Raw genomic sequence first — 17,184 nt, 5'->3', positions numbered from 1 at the left:
TGACTTTATTCTCATTTGGGGAGAAAAAAAAGAATCTTATAGAAAAAGCTAAGGCCTTTTATCACCACCCCCAATCTCAGTTCCCTTTTCCCCTGTCACTAGAGGGTTTATTTCTCTGACAAGCTCTGTCATAGCACGGGCGTGACGGCTGCCAACTGCCCAAAATTCACATCCTTCCAGCTTAGCAGCCTCACTGCTAAGAGAAGAGATCTTTACCTGTAACTTGAGTGAATAAGGCTAGGGGAGGGGCTTCCCTGGTGGCGCAGTGGTTGAGAGTCCGCCTGACGATGCAGGGGACACGGGTTCGTGCCCCGGTCCGGGAGGATCCCACATGCCGTGGAGCATGGCCGCGGAGCCTGCGCGTCCGGAGCCTGTGCTCTGCAACGGGAGAGGCCACAACAGTGCGAGGCCCGCGTACTGCAAAAAAAAAAAAAAAAAAAAAAAAAAAAGGCTAGGGGAGGAGTCTTATTGGCTTAGTATGGGACACGTGTGTGTGGGTCACATGCATATCCCTGGACTTCTTACTGTGGCCAGAGAGTGGGGTGTCTGAATTGGCCAAACCTGGACCCCTTCCTACCTGGACTAGAGAGTCCATGTTCTGAAGGTGTTCTGAGCTGTTGCATGTGGGTTAAACAGTCATTCACTCTTTTTCTCCTCATTGGTAGCTAAGGCTGTGTGAAGAAGGTATTGGAGTTGGCTTTGAAAAGACAGATAGGAAAAGATAGATTTTATGTTGACATATTGCAAAAGAAGCTTTCAAATGAAGAGCATGATTTGTAGGAAGTCTGAGAGTGTGGGTAGTGGAAAAGTAAAAGTCGATGTCTCAAAGAATATTGATTTAACCAGGCTGAAAGATCTAAGAGGTAAGAGGAGAGAGAGCTGAGGCTAGAGTCAGGGAGAATGTATTATAGAACTTTAAGAAGGAAAATATGATTTACTCATAGGCAGAAAGGCTGAGTAATTGTGGAGGCAGATTCTTTTACTATGGGATTAAATGAAGTCGTGCAAATGAACTTTATACCACCACACAGGGGTAAGACAGTGGGGGCATTATATTAAAATTTCCTATGTAATAAATAACAGAAACTATGCCCAAGGCTCATACAGTAGCCTGCTTATTAGAAACAGAATAAAACTCATACTAATAAAGAATGTTGACATTTCCAAGAGTATGTTGTCCTACAAGTTTACCTAAACTGTTTCAGACTGGCCAGGGAGAGGAAGAAGCACTAATAGACATGATGTGATCAAAATTTAACTACGTTCAGAGAGGTATGAGAAGTCAGATTGTGTGATAACTCTGGTGATTGCACATTTAGCAGAAGGAAAAGGACTCAGAAAAAAAGGTGAACACTGATTATTATCAATTAATGGTAATATCCTAATCTCTCAACTACATCTTTGATTAAGAGGGAGAGGCAGTCTAAGATGGAGAAGTATGTTGTGGACCGATACGATTTCAGGTGGTTTTATAATCCTGGAGAATAAAGGATCATGTTTTAAAAGTGCATATAGTCTTGGAGGTGGTAAGTAATCAGAGAGTGCTGGGAAGGATCTATGACCAGAGCCTATTGGACAGGTTCACTGTGCAGTCTTACCCTCTAGAATGCTGGGGTGAAGGGTGAGGTAACTGGAGGAACAGCCTTTGCACCAGCTGATAGTTGGCTAAAGCAGAAGGGTGGCAGCAGCATCTCCCCTTGACCACTGAATCAGCTCCATAGCCAAGGTCTCTGCACACTCATCTCCAGGTAGAGACTTGTTCAAGCCATTCACATATAAGGTCACAAAGGATATATTTACAAATCCACATGGATGTGAGTGTCTCCTTTCTTTTTGTATTACTTTGAAAATGAAGAGAAACCATAAGAGATACTGACAACCAAGGGTTGCTCCAAATAGGGCAACAGGATTGACAGATAGGGCCCAGGACTCTTGGCCTTTTGATACTTTGGTCGCTACACAATTTGAGGGCGTATTATGGGGAGGTAGGGGCTAAGATCTCCCTAAAAAGTTGAAATTTTGTAAGCCAATTTTAACTCTGAATTTCATCCAGATTATGAAATGATGACAAAGTAGTGACTTTGCCCTGTTGCCTCGTCTGCTTTTTTTTTTAAGGAATTCCTTAATTTTTATTATTTATTTATTTATTTATTGGCTGTGTTGGGTCTTCGTTTCTGTGCGTGGGCTTTCTCTAGTTGCGGTGAGCGGGGTCTGCTCTTCATCGCGGTGCGCGGGCCTCTCACTGTCACAGCCTCTCTTGTTGCGGAGCACAGGCTCCAGACATGCAGGCTCAGTAGTTGTGGCTCACGGGCCTAGTTGCTCCGCAGCATGTGGGATCTTCCCAGACCAGCGCTTGAACCCGTGTCCCCTGCATTAGCAGGGAGATTCTCAACCACTGCGCCACCAGGGAAGCCCGCCTCATCTGCTTTTTAAATGTGTTCTCTTTCGCCCCATCTGTTTTATCTCCCTTTTCATCATCCTTCTGAACTTCCCTGACAGCTCACTATCCCCCTCCCTCCACTTGGCACCCTCCCTTTTCCTGCACACACTATCCCCATCAATTACCAGGCCTTAGGAGGTCCTGCTAACCCTAGGGCCAAAGTGTAAGTTGTTTTTTTTCCTCAGTTCTCAGTATCACAGCTGAGACCAAGCCAGGATATTTATGCAAGACTCTCCTGAAGGCTTAGATATGACACAGGAAGGCTCCAGCAACTTGACTGTCAAGATGACAGATGGTTGCGCATTCTCTTCAATTTGGGTTCTCCTGTATTGTCACTCATCTGGCCGGGGCTGGTTTCTCCCTGTCTCCCTCTTTACTCTTTCTTTCTCTCAAGAAGTGTAACATGAGAGAGATCGAAGACTCCTTAAGTTCATTTTCGGAATATATCACCTCCCAGAAGGAATCAAGTCCTAACTTTAGTGTACATTCCTTCTCCAAGTTTTTATACTTTAAATATATGTATGTAGGGACTTCCCTGCTGGTACGGTGTTTAAGATTCCGAGCTCCCAATGCAGGGGCCTGGGTTCGATCCCTGGTCAGGGAACTAGATCCCACGTGCATGCCGCAACTAAGAGTTTGCATGCCACAACTAAGAGCCGGCGCAACTAAATAAATAAATATTTTATATATATATATATATATATATATATATATATGTAAACATATACAGTCTGTATAGTGTTGCTTTTTAAAAATATCTACATACGTAAGTCATATATACAGATCCTTCTGCATTTGTACTCAGCGTTGTTTTTTCAAGATTTTCTCTGTGTATTAATGCTTATAGTTCTAGTTCATTCATTTTTGTCTGCATCTCATTATATGAATGTCATAATTTGTCAGTTTCCTTACTGATGGCTAATTAGACTACTTTCAATTTTTTGACATTATAAATAAGGCCTCAGTGTATATGTATATATATCTGCACATATCTTTTGTGTGTGAGTGTGTTTGAGAATCGCTTTAGATTATCCCTAAAAGTAAAATTGCTGTAGGGTAGACATCTCTTAACTTTACTAGAAATTACCAAATTTTTCTCCAGAGTAGTCGTTCCAGGTTACATGCCTACCAATAGTGTATCAAAGTTCTTATTTCTCTACATCTTGGCCAACACTTGGCATTATCTGACTTAAAAATTTTTGCCATTCTGGTATGTATGAAATTGCATCTCATTGAATTTAATTTGTACTTTCCTGACTGCTAACAGAGTTAATGTCTTCCTCTTCAATTTTCCATCACAGCATCCTATTTCTTTCTTTCACAGCTCTGATCACAGGCTATTGTTATGGGTTTGTTTGTTTGTGTGTTTATTGTCGGCCTCCCTGTGTAGAACGTAATCTCCGTGAGAGCAGGGATCACATCTCTCTTGTTCACTGTTTTGTGCCCAGAGCTCAGTCCAGGGTCTGGTAGTAGGGCTTCACTAGATACGTAGTTGTTTAGGGAATGAGCCTGATGATGGTGGTGGAGGAGGGTCCTCAATAAGTGACATTACCACGTGAGAAATGTTCATACAGCAACAGGAATTTATGTCTTTATATTCCTCCCATCCAAACCCTGTACTTTATTTCATAGCCAGTTCACAGTGCCTGATTCTCTCCTTCATTTCTTATTCCCCCTTTTCAAGCCTTTGAAGAGGATGTAGCAAGCAGTAATAGAGGACAGCAGAAATATTGAGTCACTTGTGGTTGGATTTACTAGAGAGATACCTGCTCTAGCTTGCAGCCCATGATTTGAGATATACTGATGTTCAATTAGTGTAAGATTGTTCTGTGCCCCACATGAGAGAAGGAACCAAGGCTCTGATGAGGTTCACTATTAGGTAGGAAATTAAGTTGGAAGTGCTTTGCCTTTGTTGCGATTCTTATTGACAGAGTTATTTTGTCTCAGCTACTGTAACACTTCCTGAGATAGGTACGGACTTTGTCAGCAAAAATTCACTAGGCTAGGTGTGATAATTCATTTTTAAGAAATATAGATGTTGAAGAAGACTAGAATAAATCTCAGTTACTTTTTCTAGAGTCTCTTTCTTTTCTACCCAACCACTCTTAGTGCTGGTCCCAGTAGCTCTGATTTCATCTTGTTCTAGCTTTATTCAGTTCCTGAGCTCTGCTCTGGCTGCATCTTAAATTTTACTCATTGCCTTGGTTAGGACCCTTTAGGATGCAGGGAACAAACCCACCCAAATAGCTTAAACCAGAGGCAATCCAGGGATGTCTCAGAACTTAACAGCACACACAGCCGGAACCAGGAGTTAAAGTGGTGGAAATGCCTACTGTAAGCTCGCAAGTTTACTTCTCTTTTCAAGAGAAGAACCAAGCTGAGGATGGAATCTCTTAGTCCCAATTACAGATTCTCAGGGAAGGATGCTGACCTAGCATGGACCAAATGCCCACGTGACTCCAGTGAGCCATGGCCATAAGGTTATAGTCTACAGACAAGGCGGCCAAGAGCCACTCCTGTACTGTATGGATGACACAGAAGGGCAGCTCCCAGGGAAGGGGAGAGATTTTAGGCAGATACACCCATAGGTGCTGTTGAAATGATCAGTTGTTGGACATGCATTTAGAGGCTCTGAAGCCTCTGCCTTTTTACCCAGCAGCTTCTTCACATCTTCTGCTTCCTTAACTTTCCTTTCCCCAGGTTTTACCTGGCTCCTCACTCAACTTGCTGATCTCCTTGCCATAGCCAGTTGCGAATATATTCTCAGCAGATCCCTGGCTTCCCCCACTTAAGAAAGTGAGCTTTGTAGATAAGGTATATTTTTCCTTAGTTTGTTTGTTTATCAGAAAGGAATTAAAAAGTAGGAATATTCTGTATGATATAGCATCCGTCTAGTTGGCTTATAATTCAGCTATGATGTGTCCTGCCCCAGCTAGTGGGAAGCAGCAGTGAACTGGGTATTGTGAAACTTCAGTAACCTGGGAAGTCTATTCTGCCCTTGCTGAGACCTTTATGTTCTCTTGTTACAGGAACATGATATAGAAACAACTCACGGTATGGTCCACGTCACTATAAGAGGCCTACCGAAGGGAAACAGACCAGTTATTCTGACATACCATGACATTGGCCTCAATCGTATGTATTTGATTTTATACCTTCCCTATTTTATTATAATACATAATCTTTGTATATTTTTTTAAAACACACAAGAAACCCCAGTATTCTGATAAACCATAGGTTTTCTCCTCTATACGTTAAGCTTCCCTCCTCATTGCTACATGTTAATGGCAGAATTAAAGTTCCTGGGAAGTATGCAGTTGAATGCGTTTTGGGGGATACTGGGATTATATCTCACTTTGTGTCATATCTGCTAAAGGACTGAAGATTATATGATGAACTGGTTAAGAAAGTAGAACTAAAATCAGGTTTTTTTAAAAAACAATCTGTGCTTTGGTTTTTTTCATAAACCAAATTTTCGGGTTAGAAAATTCAGAGCTTGAACTTAACTTTGTTGTGAGCTCTTCAATAAATTAGTAAAAGTATTCTTATTATAGCCTATCATGCGTGACTTTAATTAATTAATTTTTAACATCTTTATTGGCGTATAATTGCTTTACAATGGTGTGTTAGTTTCTGCTTTATAACAAAGTGAATCAGCTAGATGTATACATATATCCCCATATCTCTTCCCTCTTGCATCTCCCTCTATCCCACCCCTCTAGGTGGTCACAAAGCACCGAGCTGATCTCCCTGTGCTATGAGGCTGCTTCCCACTAGCCATCGATTTTACATTTGGTAGTGTATATATGTCCATGCCACTCTCTCACGTTGTTCCAGCTTACCCTTCCCCCTCCCCATGTCCTCAAGTCCATTCTCTAGTAGGTCTGCGTCTTTATTCCCGTCCTGACCCTAGATTCTTCGTAACAATTTTTTTTTTTTTTTTTAGATTCCATATATATGTGTTAGCATATGAGTGACTTTAAATGGACTTCTCTAGATGGTAATATAAGATTCTGGCCCTAGCCCCAGGCATAGAGTCTACATACATGTGTTTTCTTGCACGCTCCTCTGGCTTTCAGAGGTGGCCTGCATTTGAAGTTACAGTCTAGTGCTGGAGCTTTTGTTGCCTCTTTAGCATGAGGAGGAATTTAAGCAGTTCCACCAACAGGGTAGAAATTGAAGCAGAAACCCCTCCCTGCACCCCAGCAATTTTGTCAAGAGACACAGTCTTCCACATGGTGAATGTAAGCAGCCTAAGATACTCACTTTAGCCGGGTTCTTGGGATACGGTCAGTATCTCTCTGTTAGGTAGGGGAATAAGATGCATGAAAAATGACAGTATTATGGGTGTAAGATTGCCTTGTGAAACACCAGGATTGGTTTCCTCTTTGTAGACATTCTGTAGAATTGAGGATTAGTTATCCTTTTCAAGTTGTTAAGATGTCTGGTAGTCAGCCTTTAGGGCAGCTTGAATCAGACAGATTGTTCAGACACTTCACTTTAGTGAAACAGTGATTAAAAGGGGGTGAAAGAGGACGATGATGTGGAATTGATTGAGTAGAGGAAAATTGGGGAGAAACGGAGAGCTTGTGACTTATGAGTGTTTTGCTCTTGCAGATAAATCCTGTTTCAATGCATTCTTTAACTTTGAGGATATGCAGGAGATCACCCAGCACTTTGCCGTCTGTCATGTTGATGCCCCAGGCCAGCAGGAAGGTGCACCCTCTTTCCCAGCTGGGTAAGACCACAAGCAAGACCTTCTGGAAGACACGCACTCAGAGAGCAAACGGCTAAGCTCCAGCGGGAGCAGTAGCCGTGTGCTTCCCTCCAAGCTGGTTTTAGCACAGCCTACAGGTTATACTTGTCAACCAACCATCTGCAAATTTTCTCTCCTTGTTCTGAGAGGACTGTCACGTACAGTCTAGTCACGAAAACTGCATGTTTTCCCATATCCAGGAATGGCCCCCATGAGTGGGAGCCAATCACAAGGCATTAGTGTCTGGAACACCCACTTCTCACTGTCTTTTAACTGTCTCCTTCCTCATCTATTTTAAATCTGTCATTTTTGTGTCCCTCCCTGAAACTCCAAACTACCCAGGCCCAAACTCAGATCCCTCTGAGCTTCCTGGGAGCACCTCCCCACCCTTACCTTCAGTCTGGTGACAGGAATTTGAATATCAGTATAACCATTTATTTGGAGGAGCTGCCCTGTCCGCTAGAGGTGCATTTAACTGGACATGGACATGGAGCGCTCAGCCTCATCCTAAGCCTGCTTTGCATGGTGGAGCCACAGTGTCCCTGACTCTTCCCTGGACAGCATAACTATTGAGGAGAACTTGGAGGAGGAATGAAAGCACAAGCTGTGGAATGCTAATTCTTCCCCTCTCCCTTTACTCATCTCCAGAGCTGCCTTTGCCAGTGACTGCTGTGAAATGGACCATTGCAGTGTTAGACTCATAGCTAACATTTACCTAGTACTCAAACAGTATTCTTGACGCTGCATTGCATACTTTACATTTATTAACTCACTTAATCCTTACAACCCTACGGGATAGGTTTACTGTTATTCCCATTGTACAGGGGAGGATATTAAGGCCCGGAGATATTAAGTACCTTGGCCAAGCTTACATAACAAATAAGTAATAGAGCTGGGATTTTAACCCAGGCATTCTGGCTCCAGAATCTATGTTATTGACTATGTCCAAGCTATTCTGTCTCTTAAACACAAATTGGCCGGTGACCAGTTTATATCCAACAAGATTTAGATCCAGTTCCTTTTTTCTGTTTTACGTACAAATGGCTCAAGAGCACTCCAGTGCTTGAAGTGTTTCAAGCAGAGGCAGGCTGACTTCCCTGTCAAACGTAGAGCAGATCCTGCCCCATATGTAGGGGGTTGTCTGAAGGTCCCTTCCATCTTTGATGCTGTAATTTCTATGGACACTTCCTACTTCTCTTGGATTCTTGGTCTGAGTCAGTTTTGGGCTTGCCTGACCATCTTAGGATCCAGTGGCTTAGATCATGAACCAAATTCAAAAGCAAATAATAAAGTAACCGGGTTATTCTAGGCCTAAGTAAAACAAGTCAGCCTCTATGATGAGCAGCCCAGGATTTGCGACTGTGCCTGGGCCCAGTAAAGCTTTGTTTACTTTTGCACTTAGCTGCCTAAACCTAAGCAGCAGACCAGGAGCAGTAGGTTGACTCTTACTGCTGGAAGTTTACTGAGCCTGAACCCCAAATGAAGTGGTTATTAGGGGTTTGGAAACACCCTGGAGAGAACCGTATTACCTGTTCTTTTCAAATGGCTTCCTCTCGTCCCAGAGATTGCTCTTCAGGTTATAGAAACACGTAGGAGTTTTTTTGTTTGTTTTTTACTTTCCTCTTAGTGTGGCAGTTGTAGAGAGTCACACAACATGCCACAATCATTTCCGGGTACTACATCACCTCCTTTGAGCCTTTGGTAAAGGGAATGCTTTTATCTAAGAACCCTGTACTTTTCTAGCTGTTCTGGTGACTGGGAACTGTGAGTACCTTCTAATGTATGTAAGGAGGTATCCTTCCGGATTTCAGGTACCAGTATCCGACAATGGATGAGCTGGCCGAAATGCTGCCTCCTGTTCTCACCCACTTAAAGTAAGTTCATTCTGCAGTTCTTTCGCATGGTTTTTGTTTTTTGTTTTTTCGCACTTTCTACTATGTGTCTGATCTGGGGGATATGACGATGAGCAAAACAGTCTCGTCACTACCCTCGTGGAGCGTGGAGCTTACATTTTGGTGTGGGAGATAATTGACAACAAGGAAGCAAACAAATAGTCACAGCTTACGTGCCATAGAAGAAGTCAGTGGGGATGTTGTGATAGAGGATGAGGGCAGGGTGTACACAGATAAGGCTAATTGAGGATTGCCTCTCTAAGAAGGAGTCCTTTAGATTGAGACCTGGAGGATAAAAAGGAGTTACCTAAACAGAGAGCCAGGACAAGAGGATTCCAGACAGAAGGAATATGTCCAAAAGGCCTGAGCCGAGTGAGCAAGTGGGAGAAAGGCACAGGGTGAAATCTGAGAAATAGACAAGGACCAGATTGCACAGGCCTCACAGATCAGGTAAGAATTTGGGATTTTATTCAAAAGACAAAAAACACCGAAGGGTTTTAAGTGCTATCCAATTTAGTCTTTTAAAATGACCACTCTAGATATGTAAATTGCACATCTGTAAAGGAATTTACATTTTTAAAAAGAAATTACTCCAGCTGTGGAGAGAATGGTTTAGAGAGGGGTAAAAGAGAAAAAGCAAGGGACCAGTTAAACGGTTACAACAATCAGGCAAGTTAGTGATAATGATAGCTTGGTACTGGGTACTGCCCAGGGGATGGAATGGAGTAGGAGCAGGCAGATGGAAATACTTTGAAGGTAGATTTGCTGATGTGTTGGATGTGGAGGTATTAGGAGAGTGAGCTGTCAAGGATGACTCCCAGGTTTCAGTCATATTTCATTTAATCCGTAAAATCAATTTAGAAGTAGGTGGTCATATTCTTGTTTTATAGGTAGGGAACCCAGGCTCAGGAAGTTAAAGAAACCTGACCAAATTCTGCATCCAGTAAGCATCAGAGCCAGATTTGAACCCAAGTGCATTCTTTTCATTATGCCATCCTACCTCCAAATGAGTTAACCCTATCAATGTTGGTGTGTCCCATTCACAGTCTGAAAAGCATCATTGGGGTTGGAGTTGGAGCTGGAGCTTACATCCTCAGCAGATTTGCAGTAAGTACATGGAGGATTAGTCTCAACACCCTTGAGGCACTGCCTAGGTCACAGCTCTTACTGCTGTGTTAAATGACAAGGAACTGTTGTGGGATCTTAGGTCAGTTTTTCTATAAATTCTGTCAACAGATACAGGTTTGTATAAGGCCTTGCTTTGTACTTATAGCACCTGAAGAATAACAAATGAGGGCAAGATATCATCAATAAAAATAATTCTCAGAGAATACTTATGGTGGAATTTCTTACAACCATTAAAATTTTGTAAGAAGAGCTTGTAATGATATGCAATTCACATACACCACAACCTTAACAAAAAGGTTAGAATACAGATGCACATAAAGTTTGTCATAGGCATAGGAAAGAACTGAAAGAAAACATGAAAATACTAACAGATTGATGTTGTGTGGTTAGATAATATGAGATTTTATTTTCTGCTTTTTATAATTTCTCTGTTTATCAAATTTTCTATAGTGAGCATAATCGGAGGGGGAAAAGTAAGCTGGAAAGTTTTTAGTTTACATAGAAATGTTCTTATTGATTTTTATTTAAGGAACTCTTTCCCAAATGCCTCCTGGGTGAAGGGCAGCCTTCTGGAGGGTGGTATCACCTATTCATGTGGTTTTAGAAAAAAACTTAAGAAGTTTCTACTGGGGACAAGGTGTATGAGTATGAAATAGCCAGTCTAAGCCTCAGTAGCCCCTTATGCCCTGTAGTCCCAAGGGCACTGCCCCAGCAGGGGAGACCCACCATGAGCTAAACAACTGTAGAGATACCAGGTGCCGTCCTCCTCCTGTGGAAATAAAAACCGTCTCCCCCGTAGATCTTTGCCAGGCGAGATCATGTGATGGTAGTTTAGGAAGCTGGTTTTCCAGATGCTAAGCTAGATTTATAGAGCTACTTTTCTAAATATCCTCCCTAGCACCTCTCTGACCTTTCTTACTTTCAAATCTGAGGCATTGAGGCCTTGTAAGAGGTGACTAACCATGCTGCAGTATTTTTAGAAGAAGCTGAGAGTGGGGCTCTTGACTGTTGTCTTTGTCTTGTTTCAGCTCAGTCACCCAGAGCTCGTGGAAGGTCTCGTGCTCATTAACGTTGACCCTTGTGCCAAAGGCTGGATTGACTGGGCAGCTTCCAAAGTAAGACCAGTGTCCATTGGCTCATCTCTTGGTCCCTTCTCAAAATGGCTTATCTGGTTTTTATTTTTTCATTCATACAGTCAAGGGCAAGAAGTTTTAAGTATACAGCTTGATGAATGTTTACACATGTAATCACCACTTAGTCAATATACAGAATATTTCCAGCTCTGTGCTTAATACTTCCTCCCTTTCCCAGAAGTAACTGTTATTCTGACTTCTACCACCATAGATTGGTTTTATATATTCTTAAGCTTCGTATCCTTGGAATAATAGAATATGTATTCTTGTGTATCTTGCTTCTTTGATTCATCATTGTCTGTGAGTCTCAGTCACGAATGGAATACTATGCAACCAAAAACTTATGGGGGTTTTTTTTTGGTTATTTAAGGAAATGTGAAAATTTTCATGTTTAAAAAAACAGATAATAAAATTTTGTTAAATACGTATATGCATTTATAAGGAAAATAATTTGCTACCGGTAGTTACATCTTTGGCTGGTAGCATTACAGATGATTCTTATTTTATGTATTCTATGTTTTCCTAATTTTCTGTGATAAACATGTATTGCTTTCATAGTTACTTTAAAATATTAAACTATTCCACCTGCCAGCAGACCAGATTCTAAAAAGTTTATCCATTCCTCCCCACATTTAACTTCTGGAGAAATGGTGTATTTCCTAGCTTTGGATGAAATATATTAACAATGCTATTGCCAGATGCTATGGAAATTCTTTCTTACAACCTGACTTATTTAAAATTTGTTTTAATTCCTATCTAGGATGTGGGTACATTAAAACTTACCTGAACACTCTTCATAACGTGATACAACCTAGTAAAAATTCTTATAAAGCTTTAGAATGACCTTATGAGTATTAAACATGAAATGAAATAGGTTATTAATTCTTATTATCTTTAATGTATAACCTGTGGATCACTGATAACCCATGTGAAGATTTCTGGGCTTCTTTCTTCCTTAATCTTTCTGGGACTACATGACCCTGCTCCACCCATATCCACATCTGTCCCCCTGATTTCCTCTTGTCCATCTCCACCCCCAACTCAGTACTTCACCTCTGATCCAAGTCAGCAGTAGGAATTGAGCATAAAAGCAACAAAGAAGGAAGGCTTAAGGGAATCAGCAACATAATTTGAGATGGAAATTTTTCTGAAAATAGACTAACAGTCTGCAGATTTACACAGATTGATGCATTTATTAGACTGTGATGTGCATAGTTTTGAAATGGGAAAAATTAGAAGAAAAATGTTCAAAATGCAAGAACATTCTGTAAACATAGCAATTTCCTCCCACTACTTGAAATGAAGATAGCAAAACTAAAAGAAAGAAAAAAATCGTTTTTTCTTTTGGATGGCTTGGGAGTAGTTGTAAGTCGTTCCTTATTAACTGTAAACCCAGTGTAACTGCAGAAATACAGGCAAGAATGAAGCAGCTAATAGCTGTGAGTTCTCGGTCCCACGTTTTCGAAGAAGCAATGGCAGCATTTCTTCTAGCCACCTATTTCAAAGCAGGCTATATTATTACCTTGGAAGGAAAACTTTTCGTTTTTTTCTGACTTGTTTCTTGTTCTCGGGTTTCCTGGGACCACCATCTCATGAAAATGTGTGACACTGAGTTGTGTTGTTTATTTGTTGAAGGATAACATATATACAAGAAAGTGCACTAGTGAAGTGGACAGCTTGATACATTTTTACCCATGCTAACTCCCTTGACACCAAGTTTTTATCTTTCTAGCTCTCGGGCTTGACAACCAATGTTGTGGACATAATTTTGGCTCATCACTTTGGGCAGGTAAGTGCCTGTGCCAGCCAGGAGAGGGGTGTGTTTACTGGCTTGTGTGCAAAGTCTTACTCGCCTCAGGAAAGAAGGGGTGCCCCAGAACTCACCTGATCCCAGTGGGTTACCACTTTCAGTGCCGTGTGAGATGCACGTGGCCCAGCAAAGGCCAGTCTTAGGGGAGAGGCATGAACTCAGTGCCACGTGGCTCCTGGCATTTGGAGAGAGGAGAGAAGTCAGCCCCTACCGCCCACCTGTTCCCTGTGAGCAGATGCCATCTGTTCATGTTTGACAACATCATGTGCCTCACCAAGCATCTCTGGAGCCAAATGAGGGAAGGGCTTTACAGAAATAGAAGTTTCAGAGAAAAAGAAACCAAGAGTGTTAGTGCTGAAAGAACCTTAGAGATTATCTTGTTCAAACCCCATGTCTTACTGGTGAGGAAACAAGTCCACGGAGGAAATGACAATTATATGGATAATTGTTACGTGAAAGAGGGGATCCCAGTCCTCTTTTCAGAGAGAAAGTGAGTTGGATAACAGAAGTCTTACACCAATTACAATGTGTGTTTTCTCCTACACCACCAAACAATTCTCAGACACCAGCTGGGTGTCCTGCAGTTCAGCTCAATGATGCCACTGTCTACCTGGAGATAGGTCAGATCCAAAAGATGAGGGCTCGGCCCTAACCACCAGGCCACCACCACTGCTCCCCCTTCCCCCACTTCAGCCACCAGTTGCCACTCCAGGTTGTCACCTGTGCTTCTGACCAACCAGCTATATAGATCAGAGGTTCCAACGGCCCCCTCCTTGGGTTCAGTTAATTTGCTGGAGCGGCTCAGCAGAACTCAGAGAAACATTGTACTTACTAGATTACGGGTTTATTATAAAAGGACATATGACTCAGGAACAGCCAGATGAAAGAGGCGCATAGGGCAAGTCATATGGAAAGGGGCACGGAGCTCCCATGCCCTCTAGGGTGCACCAGTCTCCCAGAACCTCCACGCCTTCACCAACCCGGAAGCTCTGCCACTCCCGTCCTTTTGGGGTTTTATGGAGGCTTCATTACAGAGGCATGATTATGTGGCAATCAATTCAATGGCCAGCTCCTCTCCCCTCCCCGGAGGTGGGGACTGGGTGGGATTGAAAGTTCCCACCCTCTACTCACAGGGGCTGGTTCCACCTAGAAGTTACTTAGGGGCTTTCCTAAAATCACATCGTCAACAAAAAAAGATACCTTTATCAATCTCATCAGTTTGGAAATTCCAAGCATTTTAGGAGCTCTGTGCCATGAGTGGATGAAGACCAGACACATATTTCTTTCTTTTTTTTTTTTTTTTTTGTGGTACGTGGGCCTCTCACTGTTGTGGCCTCTCCCGTTGCAGAGCACAGGCTCCGGACGCGCAGGCTCAGCGGCCATGGCTTACGGGCCCAGCCGCTCTGCGGCATGTGGGATCTTCCCAGACCGGGGCACGAACCCGTGTCCCCTGCATCGGCAGGCGGACTCTCAACCACTGCGCCACCAGGGAAGCCCCAGACACATATTTCTTATTATAAATCACAACATCACAGATGACCTATGAAGAAGGAATAAATGAGTAATGAGTTTGGAGAGCTGTGGGGTGTCTGGAGTTGGGGAGATGAAAACAATATAAATAGGAGTAATGCGGGCTCAACTGTCGTCTCTGTACTGAAGGAAAATGGTTGGTGGGGAAAAAATTAGCATTTACTGAGTACTTATTCTCTGTAAAGCACTTTGACCAGTACTTTTAGGTACAAACTCAGTTATTTTTCATGTGGTTCTATTAGACTTACTTTAAAATGGAGGAACTAAGGGCCAGAGAGGCAGCGTAACTTGCCACCATTGTCCAGATAGCAAGTGGTTTGAATCCAGGTCAAGCTAACTCCAGAGCCCATAGTTTTTTTCTTTCATTGAGATTTTATTTTATCAAAGGTACAAATTCATACATATTTTAGAGTAGAGAAGTTCTGCAGGGCTTATTACAAAGAATTTGCCACTCACCCTATTTCCTTCTTCTTAGATTAATTCTTTTAGCTGATTCTTTTGGGTTTTGCCTCTTTAATTATTTACTTGCATATAGTAAAGGACACAAATCATAAGTGCATCTCAGTGACCTTTTATATTACATACATATACTCCTTTGTAACCACCACCAAATCAAGATACAGAATATTTCCATCATCCCCATAAGTTTCCCTCATGCCCTTTCCTAATCGCTATAATCCCCCTCCCCAAACAAGGTATTCACTGTTCTGTCACCTCTATACATTATCTTGCCTGTTCTTAAACTTTATATAAACGTAATTACAGTGTACACTCTTCTGGGTCTGGCTTCTTTTGCTCGGTATAGTCTTTGAGATTCAACCATGTCATTCTATGTATCAGTAGTTCATTCTTTTATTCTGTGTAGCAGTCCATTGTTATATACCATGAATGTTCCTATGAACATTTGGGTTGTTTCCAATCTTCTGTTTTTGTTTTACTATTATATTTATTTATTATTATTTTTTAAATTTTATTTATTTATTTTTGGCTGTGTTGGGTCTTCATTGCTGCACGTGGGCTTTCTGTAGTTGGGGCGAGCAGGGGCTACTATTCATTGCGATGCGCGGCTTTCTCACTGTGGTGGCTTCTCTTCTTGGAGCATGGGCTCTAGGCACGCGGGCTTCAGTAGTTGTGGCACGAGGGCTCAGTAGTTGTGGCTTGCGGGCTCTAGAGTGCAGGCTCAGTAGTTGTGGCACATGGGCTTAGTTGCTCCACGGCATGTGGGATCTTGGTGGACCAGGGATCGAACCTGTGTCGCCTGCCTTGGCAGGCAGATTCTTATCCACTGGGCCACCAGGGAAGCCCTGTTTTACTATTATAAATAAAGCTTCTATGAACATTCTTTTTTTTTTTAATATTTATTTATTTGGTTGCACTGGGTCTTAGTTGTGGCAGGTGGGCTCCTTCGTTGTGGCATGCAAACTCTTAGTTGCGACGTGCATGTGGGATCTAGTTCCCTGACCAGGGATCAAACCCAGGCCCCCTGCATTGGGAGCACAGTCTTACCCACTGCACCACCAGGGAAGTCTCCTATGAACATTTTTATATGTGTCTTTTTGGATATATGCTTCCATGTCTCTAAATATGCATATATTTCCACTTGTTGATTTTTCATTTGTGGGCATTATCTGTTGGCATTCCATTATGAAAGATGATTTCTCTCATATACACATACACACCGACCCCATGACACACGTTTGTGTTTTCCACCGCTCTGTCCTCCCAATATAATGTAATTTGGTTTAGATCAATTTCCAGCATTTACACTAGCATATAAATGTTATGCAGAGCTGAGCCATGACAGATTTCTTTTTCTGTACATTTCCCCTTTACCAAGTGACAGTGTTAGAATTTTTAAGTAAGGACCACTGGGGGGACACTGCAAGGTGATAGTGGCAGGAAGGCACTTCCTTTCCTTTTTAAAAAAAATTTAAGACTTCCCTGGTGGTGCAGTGGTTAAGAATATGCCTGCCAATGCAGGGGACATGGGTTTGAGCCCTGGTCTGGGAAGATCCCACATGCCTCGGAGCAGCTAAGCCTGTGTTCTACAACTACTGAGCCCACGCACCTAGAGCTGGTGCTCTGCAACAAGAGAAGCCACCACAATGAGAAGCCCCCACACTGCAATGAAGAGTAGCCCCCGCTTGCCGCAACTAGAGAAAGCCCGCGCACAGCAACGAAGACCCAACACAGCCAAAAATAAATTAAAAAAAAAAAAAATTTAGCCCAAGAATCAGGGCTTGCCACACAGAAGGCCTGGTGACACTCATCTCAGCAGTCTTCAGGTCACACTTTCTCCATCCTGTGGGCTGTTTCCAGGGTCCAGTCAGGAGACAGAAACCACACACTTTGAGTTGAGAAAATTTAACATAAAATATTGTTAACTAGTAGAAGGCTGCTTACTTCTCAAAGAGGTGAAAGAGGACTCTCAGGTGTCCAAAAGTAGCAGGTGGAAACCAGCAGCTACTCCTAGGCAGAGTGCATGTGGACACTCA

General features: G+C 42.4%; 1 protein-coding gene across 2 annotated transcripts in view; it reads left to right on the top strand.

Annotated features, from left to right (window-relative positions):
• The window catches only part of NDRG3 (NDRG family member 3), an 85,412-nt gene that overhangs the window by 45,570 nt on the left and 22,658 nt on the right, over positions 1–17,184 (top strand). For both annotated transcript variants that reach the window (XM_022592483.3, XM_022592482.3), the window contains 6 exons: positions 5,470–5,575; positions 7,058–7,178; positions 9,008–9,070; positions 10,135–10,195; positions 11,245–11,331; positions 13,082–13,138. In XM_022592483.3, the coding sequence (XP_022448191.1) occupies positions 5,470–5,575; positions 7,058–7,178; positions 9,008–9,070; positions 10,135–10,195; positions 11,245–11,331; positions 13,082–13,138 (495 nt within the window). The remainder of the gene's footprint in view (positions 1–5,469; positions 5,576–7,057; positions 7,179–9,007; positions 9,071–10,134; positions 10,196–11,244; positions 11,332–13,081; positions 13,139–17,184) is intronic.

The sequence above is a fragment of the Delphinapterus leucas genome, chromosome 15, assembly GCF_059928025.1.
Source record: "Delphinapterus leucas isolate spDelLeu-1000000601 "Yukka" chromosome 15, BTC_Dleu_Yukka2, whole genome shotgun sequence".
Taxonomy (NCBI): domain Eukaryota; kingdom Metazoa; phylum Chordata; class Mammalia; order Artiodactyla; family Monodontidae; genus Delphinapterus; species Delphinapterus leucas.
The sequence above is the reverse complement of the archived record's forward strand: the minus strand, read 5'-3'. Positions and strand labels throughout refer to the sequence as shown.